Source organism: Nyctereutes procyonoides, unplaced genomic scaffold (assembly GCF_905146905.1).
Source record: "Nyctereutes procyonoides isolate TBG_1078 unplaced genomic scaffold, NYPRO_anot_genome, whole genome shotgun sequence".
In the NCBI taxonomy this organism is placed as follows: domain Eukaryota; kingdom Metazoa; phylum Chordata; class Mammalia; order Carnivora; family Canidae; genus Nyctereutes; species Nyctereutes procyonoides.
In genome coordinates, this window is record NW_026575020.1 from 16,870,182 (window position 1) to 16,884,139 (window position 13,958).

The 13,958-nt window shown below is 35.4% G+C and overlaps 1 protein-coding gene across 1 annotated transcript in view; it reads left to right on the top strand.

Moving 5' to 3' along the window:
* Window positions 1-13,958, top strand: part of BRIP1 (BRCA1 interacting helicase 1) — a 184,281-nt gene that overhangs the window by 116,656 nt on the left and 53,667 nt on the right. The window contains exons 15-16 of the mRNA XM_055325293.1: window positions 11,828-11,987; window positions 13,407-13,528. Coding sequence (XP_055181268.1) covers window positions 11,828-11,987; window positions 13,407-13,528 — 282 coding nt within the window. The remainder of the gene's footprint in view (window positions 1-11,827; window positions 11,988-13,406; window positions 13,529-13,958) is intronic.

Here is a 13,958-nt window from a genome sequence, read left to right on the forward strand (position 1 = left end):
AATTTTGTCAAATGCTTTCCTACCTCAATTGAGATGATCATGTGGCTTTTTTCCCTCCATTCCACCAATGTAATATATTACATTGATAGATTTTTTTTATGCGTTGAACAACCCTTCTGTTGTAGGGGTAAATCCCAATTGGTCATGATATATAATACTTTTACACTTTTTAAGAATTTAAAATATTTATTTGAAAGAGAGAGAGAATGAGAAAAAAAGCAAAAGCAGGGAGAAGGAGAAGCAGACTCCCCACTGAGCAGGGATCCTGACATGGGGCTTACTCTCAGGACCCTGGGATCATAACCTGAGCTGAAGGCAGATGCTTAACCAACTGAGTCACCTAGGCACCCTTATACTTTTAGTATGTTGCTGAATTTTTTTTTTAAGATTTTATTTATTTATTCACGAGAGAGGCAGAGACACAGGCAGAGGGAGAAGCAGGCTCCATGCAGGGAGCCCAATGTGGGACTTGATCCTGGGGCCCCAGAATCATGCCCTGGGCTGAAGGTGGCACTAAACCACTGAGCCACCCAGGCTGCCCCAGTATGTTGCTGAATTTTGTTTGCTGGTATTGAGGATTTTTGCATCAATATTTATAAGGGATATTTGTAGCTTTCTTTCCTTGTGGTATCTTTGTCTGCCTTTGGTATAAAGTAATGCTAGCCAATAGAATGAGTTAGGAAGTGTTCTCTTCAGTTTTGGGGAGAGTGAGGAAGATTGGTATTAATTCTTTTTTTATATTAATTCTTTAAATGTTTGATGGAATTCCCCAGTGAAGATATCTGATCCAGAGCTCTTTTTGTTGGAGGATTTTGATTATTGATTCAATCTCCTTATTTGTTAAGGTCTATTTAGATTTTCTTTTTCTTCATGATTCAGTTTTCATAGATTATGTTTCTAAGAATTTATTCTTTACATCCACATTATCCAATTTAGTGGTATACATTGGTTTATAGTATTGTCTTATAATCTTTTTATTTCTTTTAAAGTTGATAGTATGTCTCCACTTTTGTGGTTTTAATCATTGAATCTTCTTTTTTTTCTTAGTCTACCAAAGATTTGTCAATTTTGTTGATCTTCAAAGAACCACCTCTCAGTTTTCTATTTTTTTTTCTATTCTCTAGTTCATTTATTTAGCTCTACCCTTTATTTCTTCTTTCCTTCTGCTAGTTTTTGGTTTAATTTGCTATTTTCTAGTTTCTTAAGTTGTATAGTTAAGATTAATTTGAACTTTTCTTTTTAATTATGCATTTACAGCTATAAATATCTTTTGTCGTACTTTTTTTCACTGTATCTCATAAGTTTTAATATGTGTGTATTTTTGTTTTCATGTGTCTGAAGATTTTTTTTCTAATTTCTTTTGTGATTTCTAGTTTGATCTACTGGTTGTTTAAGACTGTATTATTCAGTCTCCACCTATGTGCGTGTTTTTCAATTTTCCTTATGTTATTGATTTCTAGTTTCATTTCCTGATTGTCAGAAAAACTACTCAATCCCTTTAAAATTTATTATGACTTATATTGTGACCTAACCTATGGTCTACCATAGAGAATGTTCCATGTGTACTTGAGAAGACTGTGTATTTATTTTGTTGAGTGGGGTGTTGTGTGTGTGTGTGTGTGTGTTAGGTCAGTTCGTTTATATTGTTTTTCTTTTTTTCAAAAAGATTGTTTGATTTTAGAGAGAGAGAAAGCATGCAGTGGGAGTGGCAGAGGGAAAAGGAGAGCGAGAATTCCAAGCGGACTCCCCTCTGAGTACAGAGCCCAATGTAGGGCTCTGTCTCTCTAGCCTGGGAGCAAGACCTAAACCGAACTTAGGAATCAGATCCTTAACCAACTGACCACCTGAGTGCTCTCACAGTGTTTCTCAAATCCTTTTTTTCCTATTGAACTTCTGTATGGTTGTTTTGTTCATTATTGAAATTGGAGTATTAAAACTTACTGTTATTGTAGAACTGTTTATTTTCTATTTTATTCTGTTTTTCTTTCATGTGTTTTAGAGCTCTGTTCTTAGGCGTTTATGTGTTTATAATAACATCTTCATGAGTTGGCACTTTTCTCAATATATTATATCTTGGTCTCTAACAGTTCTTCACTGAGAATTCATTTTTTTTTTTTTGTTTTGTGTTGCTGTCTAGCATTTTTATTTCAACTTGAATGACTCTCTTTAACACTTCTTATGAAGCAGGTCTAGGGGAACCAAACTTACTCAGTTTTTCTTATTCTTAGGGAAATCTTTATCTCACCTTCATTTTTTTACTGAATATTATGGTTTTGGCTGGTAGTTTTTTTCTTTTAGCACTTCATGTATATCATTTTAGCATCTACAAGATTTCTGCTGAGAAATTCACTCGTAGATTTATGGGGGTTCTGCTTTGCTTTTGCTTTCAAAAAATTCTTTTTTTTTTTTTTTAAAGATTTTATTTATTCATTAGAGACATAAGCAGAGGGATAAGCAGGCTCCCTGTGGGGAACCTGATGCAGGACTTGATCCTAGGACCCTGGGATCATGACCTGAGCCAAAGGCAGACACTCAATTCCTCAGCCACCCAGGTGCCACTGTCTCTGACTTTTGACACATTTATTAATAATGTATCTCAATGTGATCTTCTTTGATTTCATCCTATTTGCTGTTTGGCTTCTTGAAGCTGGATGTCTGTTTTCTACCCCTACTCCTGATTTGGAAAGTTTTTGCCTTCTCACTTTTTACTCCTTCTGAGAGTCTCATATGTATATACTTGTGTACTTGATGGTATCCTATAAGTACTCTCTGCTTTATTCACTCTTTTTCATTCTTTTTCCTTTTTACTTCTCTGGATAATTTTGAATGACCTGTCTTGAAGTTCATGGATTCTTTATCTTGATCAGGTCTGCTGTTGAAACTCTTCAGTGAATTTTTCAGTTCAGTTATTGTTTTCTTCAGCTCCAAAATTTCTGTTTGGTTCTCTTTTATATTTTCTATCTCTTTTCAAATTCTATGTATCACTTTCCTAAGCTCGCTGAGTATCTTTGTGATGGTTATTTTGAATTCTTTGGTAGGTAATTCATGTACCATTTTTTAAAAAAAATATTTGAGAAAGAAAGTGAGAGAGAGCATAGGGGGGAGAGTGAGAAGGAGAAGCAGATGCCCCCCTGAGCAAAGAGCCTGATTCAGGGCTTGATCCCAGGACCCTGTGGTCATGACCTTAGCTGAAGGCAGACGTTTAGCCAGTTGAGCCATCCAAGTGCCCCTCTTCCATTTCTTTATAGTTGGTTCCTGGAGTTTATTTTGTTCCTTTTATACCTACTCATATTTTAAAAACTGTCTCTTATGGACTGGCTTTGTCCCGCAGATTCTGGGGACCTCCAAACGTTTCCTGTGAATGTATCTTCTCTAGACTCATGTGTAAATTCCTAATTAGAGGGATTTTTCCTTTTTTTTTTTTTTTTTTTTTTTTTTTAAGAGCTCATAATCACTTGCTCCCTCTGAGTTTTGTCTGTGGTACTACAGTTCTCTGGAGTGCTATAAGCTATCCAGCTCTCTTTTGTTTTCAGCAGCCCCCAGGCCTTTAGAGTATGTCAGGTCCCATCAACGCTCTGAGTCAGGCAAGACAGAAACCAGTCCCTTAGAGCAGTGCCAACTGGAATGTTGTAGAACATAGTCCATTATTCTCTTCTCCCCATCCAGGGTAGAGACTACCAAACTATATTGGTTTGTCTGCTATACTGTGAGTCCTCTGCAGTGGCACCAAGCTACCTAGCTGTCTTTTGTTCTCAGTGGCTCCCTGGCATCTAGGGTATGCTGGCTCTTGTCAGTGCTCTGAGACAAGTGACACAGAAATCACCAGTCCTCCAGTCAGCTTCCTGAAAAAGTGCAACATTGAATATACAGTTCAACAGTTTCCATTCCCTGGAGAAATTGGGAATTGGAGGGTTTCTCCCCCTAATTAAGACCTGAGCCAGGGTAAGAGACGATGGTTAGTGAATGTATTCTAGTCTAAACTTTAGCCTTTGTGCTCAGCGGCCCCCATCTCAGGACTATTTCCTGTCAGTACTTAGATTTAGGCAAGACAGAAACCAGTCCCCTGGGTAGCTCCCCTAATAGTCAGGACATTGAATGTATGTTTCAGTCTTCCCTGTCCCTCCTCAGGGAAAAGCCAGGTATTGGAAGTTTTCCCTGAGTCACACCATGCTGAGCAGAGGAGGGGGACTAAGGCAAATGGTGCCACGAATTTTCCCCTTCTATGCAGCTGGTTTCATACTCTTCTAGGGGCAAGAGCCTCTTAACTATTTTCCAGATTTCTCACAAAAGTAATTGGTCCATGTATTGTTGTTGAATCAATGTTTCCATGAGGGCAAGGAGGGTTTGTTGATGCACACTTACTGAATTTTTAAAATGGAGATGTGAGCAGATGGTGTGGTAAAATTTGTGTTTTGAAAATATTCTCTGGCTAAAATGTAAAGACCTAAGAGTGATAAAAAAGAAGCAGGAAATCCAGTTAAAAGATTATTGGAGTCGTTTTTCAAGAGATTTTAATGGCTTGGGCTGGGGTGGTGGCTTTGGATATAGAGAGATAGAAGACAAAAATTAAGAAGGTTGGTAATGGGTTATACATGGAGAATGAAGGGAAGAGGGAATTGTTAAGGATGACTCAGTGTTCTAGCAAAGGCAGCTCAGTGAAAGGTGATATCCTTTATTGAAATAACAAACACTGAAATGTTATAAATTTAGTCTCATATGAAACATTTCAAGTGTCTCATATGAGACATTTCAGGTACCTTTGAGATACCTAACTGGTGAATTTGACCACACTTATGAATATAGCACATAAAGGAGCAACTGGGGTTGTAGATACAAATTTTGGAGTTTCAGGCCATATTTATTCTGCATCTTTAGGAATGTAATATTCTCTCACTAGAATGTAAGTGCCATGAAGGTAGGTTATCTTTTCTGTGGTGTTCCCTGCTTTATCCTTAGATGTTTGATGTTTCTGGCACATTGTACAAGCTAAATATGTTTATTGTTGTTGTTTCTTTTCTTATCTTCACCCTCCATCCCCACTGCCCTGGTATTACTAAAAACATTCAAAAGAAATCCATCTTACTCCATTTTCACAATCATGATGTAATATATTTCATACTTACATAAGAGCACATGTAATATATATATGTGAGTTATGGAATATATTAATAAAATGAAAACATCAAAACTGTCATTTAAGAACTGAATATTACTTTTAAAGCTATGTGGATGCTTCTTGCCAATCCCATCCCTTTACCTATTCCAATAGTGTTAATCATTGTCCTGAAGTTTGTGATTACCGTTTTTTTTTTTAAATTTTATTTATTTATTCATGACAGAGAGAGAGAGAGAGAGAGAGAGGCAGAGACACAGGCAGAGGGAGAAGCAGGCTCCATACAGGGAGCCTGAAGTGGGACTCAATCCCAGGTCTCCAGGATCACACCCCAGGCTGAAGGCGGCGCTAAACCGCTGGGCCACCGGGGCTGCCCTACTGTTCATTTTTTAAAAGTGGCTTTACCACATAGATACATATTCCCTAATAAATATATACTTCTAAACAATGTTTCTTAATTTTGTTTTTTTTTAATTTTTTAAAAATGGCAGGATATTATATATAATTTTCTGCCACATGCTTTTTTCCCTAATCCATGGTAGAAGTGCCAATTATTTTTATTGCTTATTATAATCCATTGTATGACCATGAGATAGTTCACATATTACTGTTAGTAAATATTTCTGGTTATTTCTAATGTTTTTGTTTTTATGTTCTGCTGTTAAAGTAATGTTGCTATTGACATTTTTGTAGAAATTGAGAAGCTGATTTTAAAATTTATATGGAAAAGACTTAGCATAGCCAAGATGTTTTTAAGTAATTTTTTTTCCATTTTATTTCCCTCTTTTTTTTTTTTTTTTTTTTTAAGATTTTATTTGTTTGGGAGAGAGAGAGAGCATAAGCAGGGAGGAGACGGAGTAAAGCGAGCTCCCCCTTGAGTAGAGAGCCCAAAACAAGGCTTGATACCAGGGCTCAGGATCATGATCTGAACTAAAGGCAGATGCTTAACTGACTGAGCCACCCAGGTGCCACATTTTGTTTCCCTCTTGAAACCTAGAAATTGTTCCCCAAAAAAATGGAAAATTTTTTATTTCTATGTAGATAAATTTTTTTTAGTATAGAAGGCCTTTCTGTTAATATGCATTTCTAGTGAATCTGTATAATTCCAGATTTTAAAAAATTGATATATTCTTTGTGACTTAACACACATAGTTTCATGTTTGAAAAAATCCTCTATTTTCAGGCAGCATCAGCATCAAGTTCTCTATGAGAACAAGGTTGATGATTCTTTTTTTCCTCTTTTCTTTCTTTCTTTCTTGTTTCTTTTTTTTTCTTTCTTTCTTTCTTTTTTTTTTTTTTTTTTTTTTTTTTGCGAGAGAGAGAGAGAGAGCTCAATGGAAGGGCAGTTGGAGGAGGAGAGAAAATCTTGAGCTGGGGCTTCATCCCATGACCTGGAGCACCTGTCCTGAGCCAAAATCAAGAGTCAGACATTTAACTGACTGAGCCACCCAGTTACCCTAGAGCAAGGTTGATGATTCTTATAAACTTCAGTCTTCTGTATCCTTGCTAATTTTGTCTGACTCAACTGTAGATAGAGATAAGATATATAAGAGAGAGGTACATCAAAATCCTCTATAGTATTTAGGGAATTGATAAGTTTATCCTTATATTTCTTGTCAGCTTTTCTTTTATGTATCTTGAAACTGTGTTTAAAGTGCATAAAGATTCATGACTGTTACCTTTTCACATCTTTTTAGTGGATGCACTTTTTAAGTATATGGAATATATATCTGTTTCTTATGAAACTTTTTGCTTTGAAGTCCATTTTTTATGACTGTGTTATACCTGATTTCTTTTGGTATATGCCTTGCATTTCTTTTTCCGTATATTCATTTTAAGATTTCTGTATGGCTTATTTTTAAGTGTTTCTGTTGGTCAACATATAGATGATTTTTTCTTTTTCTCTCCACCTCTTCCTTCCCTGCCTACCTCTCTTCCTTTTTTCCAAACAATATGAGTGTCTCAGTCTTAACAAATGAGTTAAATTAATTTGTGTTTGCTTTAATTCTGGGCATATTTGGACTTATTTTCTACTTATTTTCTCATTTTTCCCCATAGTTGTTTGGAAGTTCTGTATCCCATTTATCATTTTCTCAATATAACATCTTTATTGTGATACAATTTGCATATAGGTCACTCATTTAAAATATAAGTTCAGTGGTTTTTATTCAATTCACAAAGTTCTGCAACTATATTTGAACATTTTTATCACTCCATACACATTAGTAATCACTCCCCATTTCCCCCCAGACTTTCTCCCTTCCCCAGCCCTAGACAACTTATAATTTACTTTATGTCTCTATGCATTAGCCTATTCTGGGACTTAATATAAATGGAATTATACAATATGTGATCTTTCGTGTCACACTAATCCCCTGCACAGTCAGAACTCTGTAACTTTTGGTTCCCCCAAAACTTAACTACTAATAACCTACTGTTTGCCAGAAGCCTTATTGTTATCAGTGTTACCATAAACAGTTGATTAACACGTTTTATATGTTATATGTATTTTATACTATATACTTTTTTAAATTTATTTTTTATTGGTGTTCAATTTGCCAACATATAGAATAACACCCAGTGCTCATCCCATCAAGTGCCCCCCTCACTGCCCATCACCCAGTCACCCCCACCCCCCACCCACCTCCCTTTCTACCACCCCTTGTTCGTTTCCCAGAGTTAGGAGTCTCTCATGTTCTGTCTCCCTTTCTGATATTTATACTATATACTTAACAATAAGCTAGAGAAAATCATAAGGAGGAGAAAATGCATACGTGGCATTGTACTGTATTAAAATCTGTTTATAAGTGGACTCACACAGTTAAAACCTGTGTTGCTCAAGGGTCAACTGTATACTGTTTTCAAGGTTCATCCATGTTATAACATGTGTCAGTACTTCATTTTTATGGCTGAATAATATTCCACTGCACAAATATACCATGTTTTATTTATCTATTAATCAATTGGAAAATATTTGGGTTGTTTCTACTTAGGGATATTATGAATAATGCTGCTATGAACATCTATGCACAAGTTTTTGTTTAGACATGTTTTCATTTCTCTTGGGTATTTAATTATGAGTGTAATTGCTGGGCCATATGGTAGCTCTATGTTTAACCTTTTGAAGAACTGCCTGACTTCTTTCCAAGGCACTTGCACCATTTTATATTTTCACTGCAGTGTATGAGAGTTCCAATTATCCATATTCTTGCCAACATTTATTAAAAATAGATACAAATGAAAAGCGAATATCTTCTTTCCCCCCCTCCAATTTCTGACTAAGAGCTCTCTAGTTATGATCTATTATTTGTCTCTTATCTGCCTCAGCTTCGCCTGAGTTGCCTAAAATATTTCTCAGGAATTGCTTTGTATGGTATGGCAGAGGCACCTGGGTGGCTCAGTTGGTTAAGCAGCCAACTCTTGATTTCAGCTCAGGTCTTGGTTTTGGGATCACGAGTTTAAGCCCTGTGTAGGACTCCACACTGGCATGGAACCAACTTATAAGTGAATGAATGAATGAATGAATACATGCATGCTATGGTATGTAATGGCAATTTGAAAGGGCAAATAGGTGTTAAACTGCATACAATTTTTCTGGAAAAAATAGTTTAATAACTTCTTAGCTATGAATGGATAACTAAAATGATTCTTTTCAATTAGGGCAAATTTGAATCATTTCTATTTAGGGAAAAAATTTTGTCCTAGTTATAAAATTTATATCAACAATAAAGTTTTTCAGCTCTAATGCCAAGCTAGGAAAAAAATAACCTGTCTTTGAGTGTCCCACCTTTCTCCTTTTTGTTCTATTCTCTGAATTATAATCTTATATATAAATATTACATACTAATGATTCAGTTTTTAAATTTTAATAGAATTAAAGATCTTTACAGCTAAAAGTTCATTCAGATAGATCAACAAACTTTAACAGCCTTACTTTGTAGATAATTTTTTTAAAGACCTAGTAATATATGACAGTTTGTTTTCTATTTGCCATAAAAGTTCCCTGAAGTGAGTGACATAATGCACATTGTACTTTTAATTGTAATATTTATGATTTATTTACAAATCTGTGGCTGTTTTCATTGTCCATAAAATTTTTAAGTTCTTAGAATCCAAAAAGTCAATAGATAGGCTGTTTTTTCTTCATTCATTATAACAAATTTTGGAATTTTACACATAAACCTGCTTTGAAATTTTTTAAACTTTTAGATGCTTTCTAAGTCATATATAACTCTTTGATATTCTGAATTCTTTTCTATATAATGGGAGTTTCTTTGGGGCTAAATGTATATTGAACCAATTTCTTTGTTATTTCTCAAACTTGCCTTGTTAAATAGATATTATGGGATATATTTTGGAATTACCAACTTAATGATTTTCCTCTAGTAAAGTGAGAGGTGTTCCTCCAGATTTTTAATGTTAAAAACCTATTGTTCTGACAATTATTATCTCACGTTCAAGGAATCATATATGAACTGCTATCTATGTTTTCAGATGACAGAAAACAGTGTATCATTGGATTAAATTCCATTAAGTATTAACAATTTTACAAAACCACAACACATTTTACATTGTTTAAATCCTAAGGATATTTATACCCTCTTCTAAACTGGTTATTCAGTAGAGAAACTTAAAGAGATTAATATATTATTCTGAACATTATCAACTTTATAGTAGTCTTATCTTTTCAATTGAAGACTCAGTATGACTCTCCCATATACAGCATAGCTCTGAATACTGTTACAAGGTTTTCAAACTTCCTAACACTGATGAGAGACTAATTAATAATAGTGCATATTAAAAAGCAAATTTTAATAGCCAACCTTTGAGGCACTCAAGTCATTAATCTTAAAAAGACTTTTAGATTAATGATTACCCTACATGTTCTACATGTTTGGTTTTTTTTTTTTTCCTAATAACATGATAATAAAGAGAATTTTTCTTTTTATTAGTCAGGCTACCTTGATCGCTGTATAACATACAATGAGATGTGTTACAAATTAGTGATTTTTTTAGTGTTTTGGCTGCTGTAACAAAATACCACAGACTTGGTAGTTTATAAACAACAAAAATTTATTTCTCACACCACTGGAGGCTGGAAGTCCCAAGATCAGGTTGGATGACAGCCTTCTTCCTGATTAGTAGCCAGGGTCTTTTGGCTGTGTCTCATATGGTAGAGGGAGCAAGATAGCTCTGTGGGATCCCTTTCATAAGAGCGCTCATCTCATTCGTGAAAGCTCTAAACTCATGACCTAATCACTTCCCAAAGGGCACATTTCATAGTACCATCATCTTTGGGGATTAGGAGTTCAACGTGTGAATTTTGAGGAGACATAAATATTTACACCATAGGAGTGATAAAAATTTTGTCTTATGATCTTATTAAATTTATTTCTGAAAATAGATAAGGGTGATGGGGGGCATCTGGGTGGCTTACTTGGTTAAGTGTGGGAATCTTGATTTCAGCTCAGGTCATGATCTCAGTTTCCTGGGATCAGCCTGTCCAGCTCTGCTGGGATTCTGCTGCTTTCTCTCCCACTCTGTCTGCCCAACCCTACCCACACACGTGTGTATATCCTCTCTCTCTCTCAAATAAACAAATACAAATCTTTATAAAAAATCAAATAGATAAGGGTGAAATTCTGAGGAAATAAACCATCTTATAAAAATTAGTTTCTGTTTTCTAGAGAATTTGGGGTAATGTCCTCTTGCTTACCTACATTATAATAGCTGGTCCACATTGTATAGAACTCTTTGCATAGAACAAGTAGGTAAAACAGGTACATTTAAATCATAATAATCTCTAGTACTGGCTTTTGTTGTTGCATTTCAGCTCTTAAGAGTTTATTGTTAACTTCTACTTTCTTTGCATTTACTGTTTGATTTTCTGGCTTCTTAAAAAGAATACTTCAGGGGATCCCTGGGTGGCTCAGCGGTTTAGCGCCTGCCTTTGGCCCAGGGCACGATCCTGGAGTCCCCAGATCGAGTCCCAAGTCGGGCTCCCAGCATGGAGCCTGCTTCTCCCTCCTCCTGTGTCTCTGCCTCTCTCTCTCTCTCTCTCTCTCTCTCTGTGTGTGTGTCTCTCGTGGATAAATAAATAAAAACCTTAAAAAAAAAGAATCTTCAATAAAAAATCTTTAGTTGGGGCTCCTGGGTGCCTCAGTCAATTAAGGGTCTGACTCTTGATCTCAGCTTAGGTCTTGATCTCAGGCTTGTGAGTTCAAGTTCTGCATTGGGCTCCAGGCTGGGCATGGAGCCTACTTAAAAAAAAAAAAAAAAAAGTAAAGAACCTTTAGGTAAGAATATTAAAGAATTTCACTTAAGGTTTAAAGAGATAACTTGAAATTTATCAACTTTGACAGAAGTCATTTTTTTTTCTGCTTTCGAAACCCCAAGATAGCAATCATAGTAGCAGCAGCAGCAGTAGTAGTAATAGATATGGTAGCAGCAGCAGTAGCAGTAAACTTTTATGCTTCTCTTATTAGGTGCTAGGCATCATTCAGAGTCATCTAAATCAGTTAATGAATTTAATCCAATAAGAATTCTATGACATACTCTTGTTTTTCTCATTTTATAGATGAGAAAAGTAAAATGCTGAGAGATTAATTTGCTTGCCATAGTCATGTTGTAGTTATATTCTTTCAACAAACCACAATAAGTTTGTTCATTTGGACACACACAAAAAAAGTTCATTTTTTTCTTTCTCCTTTTCAGTTACTAGAAAAGTTAAAAGAACGTTGGCTCTACACGGGTTTATGGCATAATCTAGAATTGGTGAAGACAGTCATTGTAGAACCACAAGGAGGAGAAAAAACTGATTTTGATGAATTATTGCAAGTGTACTATGATGCAGTCAAGTACAAAGGAGAGAAAGGTAATTGGAAATTATCAGCTGGTCAATGAAAAAATATTTTTTGTCATAAGGTAAGAAGATTCTGTCAGAATTCTGTTTATGAATCTTTTCAAATGAATTGCACTTAAGAGAAAAATAATACTTTAAAATCTGTGTGAAAAGAAAATAAATTGAAGAAACTCTTTTATTTGGAGTTGTTCTATGAATATTTTCATTTGGCCAGTTCAGCTGGCTGAGTTCAACTTTAAGAAACAGATATATAGGGCAGCCCGGGTGGCTCAGCGGTTTAGCGCCGCCTTCAGCCCAAGGCGTGGTCCTGGAGACCCCAGATCGAGTCCCGCATCGGGCTCCCTGCGTGGAGCCTGCTTCTCCCTCTGCCTGCGTCTCTGCCTCTGTGTGTGTGTGTGTGTGTGTGTGTGCGTGTGTGTGTGTGTGTGTGTGTCTTTCATGAATAAATAAATAAAAAATATTTAAAATATATATATATATACATATATTCAGATCAGGAAGACAGTATAGTCTTTCTTATACTACCTAAAATGTTTTATGAAAGAGGGTGGATGGAGTATGCATAAATATCTTCCTTACTAGCCAGACAAACCCTAAATTTTGATGCAAATAATGTACTTTATGTTTACATTTTATTACATAAGGTAAATTTGAGTTTTCAAAACAGAACTGAAGTCTCAATTTCAAATTTAGAGAATGTCTGTAAAAAGTTTGCTAGGAAGAGCTAATAGTAATAACTTATGAACAGTGTACCATCTTAAAGATTCTATAACATAATTGTCAATATTGTCAGTATAATAAGATTATAGACAGAGTGTTCTGTGTGTGTTTTAAATGCTTTCCAATATAATATTGATTCAATATGATATGTAGTACAAACTAAAGAGTTTTTTTTTTCTTTCTTAAAGAATTTATTTATTCAAGAGAGAGAGAGAGAGAGAGAGGCAGAGACACAAGCAGGCTCCATGCAGGAAGCCCAATGTGGGACTCGATCCTGAGTTTCCAGGATCATGCCCTGGGCTGAAGGCAATGCTAAACTGCTGAGCCACCCAGGCTGCCCAAACTAGAGTTGTTTAAATCATTCTGAGAACTTTATATTCTGGTGGTAAAAGTAATGATTGCAATTTTACCTTTTTAAAGATAAAACAGTTGGTGCACAATTGCTCAGTTCATCTATAAGTTAATGGTACTCCAATATGACTTTTCTTTGTAAGTTATTTGGGAGATACACAGTTTGTAAATTCGTTTAGTACCATATTGCACAGAAATGTAGTATTGTTTCCCTTTTAAAACTTTATGTCATCATAGTTTTTTATTTTGATTATGTTAAATTTGCTATTACTTAACTAGATCTTTTCAAAATGACAGGAATAAGCAGTTTCAGGGAATTTTGAGTGTGCTTTTTAAAATCTTTATTTTTTGTTGCTTAAGACGGAGCCCTCTTGGTAGCAGTTTGTCGTGGGAAAGTGAGCGAGGGCCTGGATTTCTCAGATGACAATGCCCGTGCTGTCATAACAATAGGAATTCCTTTTCCAAATGTGAAAGATCTACAGGTAGGCCATCAAAACCTTAAGTTTTGTTTATCAAATAAGTTGTTAATTTTTTAAGTTTTTATTTAAATTCCAGTTAGTTAAGATACAGTGCAATATTATTTTCAGGTACTGAAGTTGTTGATCTTTATGTAAAGTTAATAATACAGTTTTCTTGTATCCCCGGATATTTTAATGCTTTGGTGACTCAGAATGAGTGAGAAAGATTTGGTAGATATTTGTGTTCTATCAACCTCTAAGCCCAGACTTACAAGGTCCCTCAGAGAATTCTAGAATTCTGGGGTTCTTTCTTTATTTCCCTTCTCTCCATACCATACCCTCCCCTGGTGATTTCAGTGAGTTTAGCTGCTCCAAAATCTGATCTCTTGTACCTCAGCTCAGCAGGACCACCATACTCTGCTTGTACTTCAGTGTTCTAGGTACTATTTGTCAG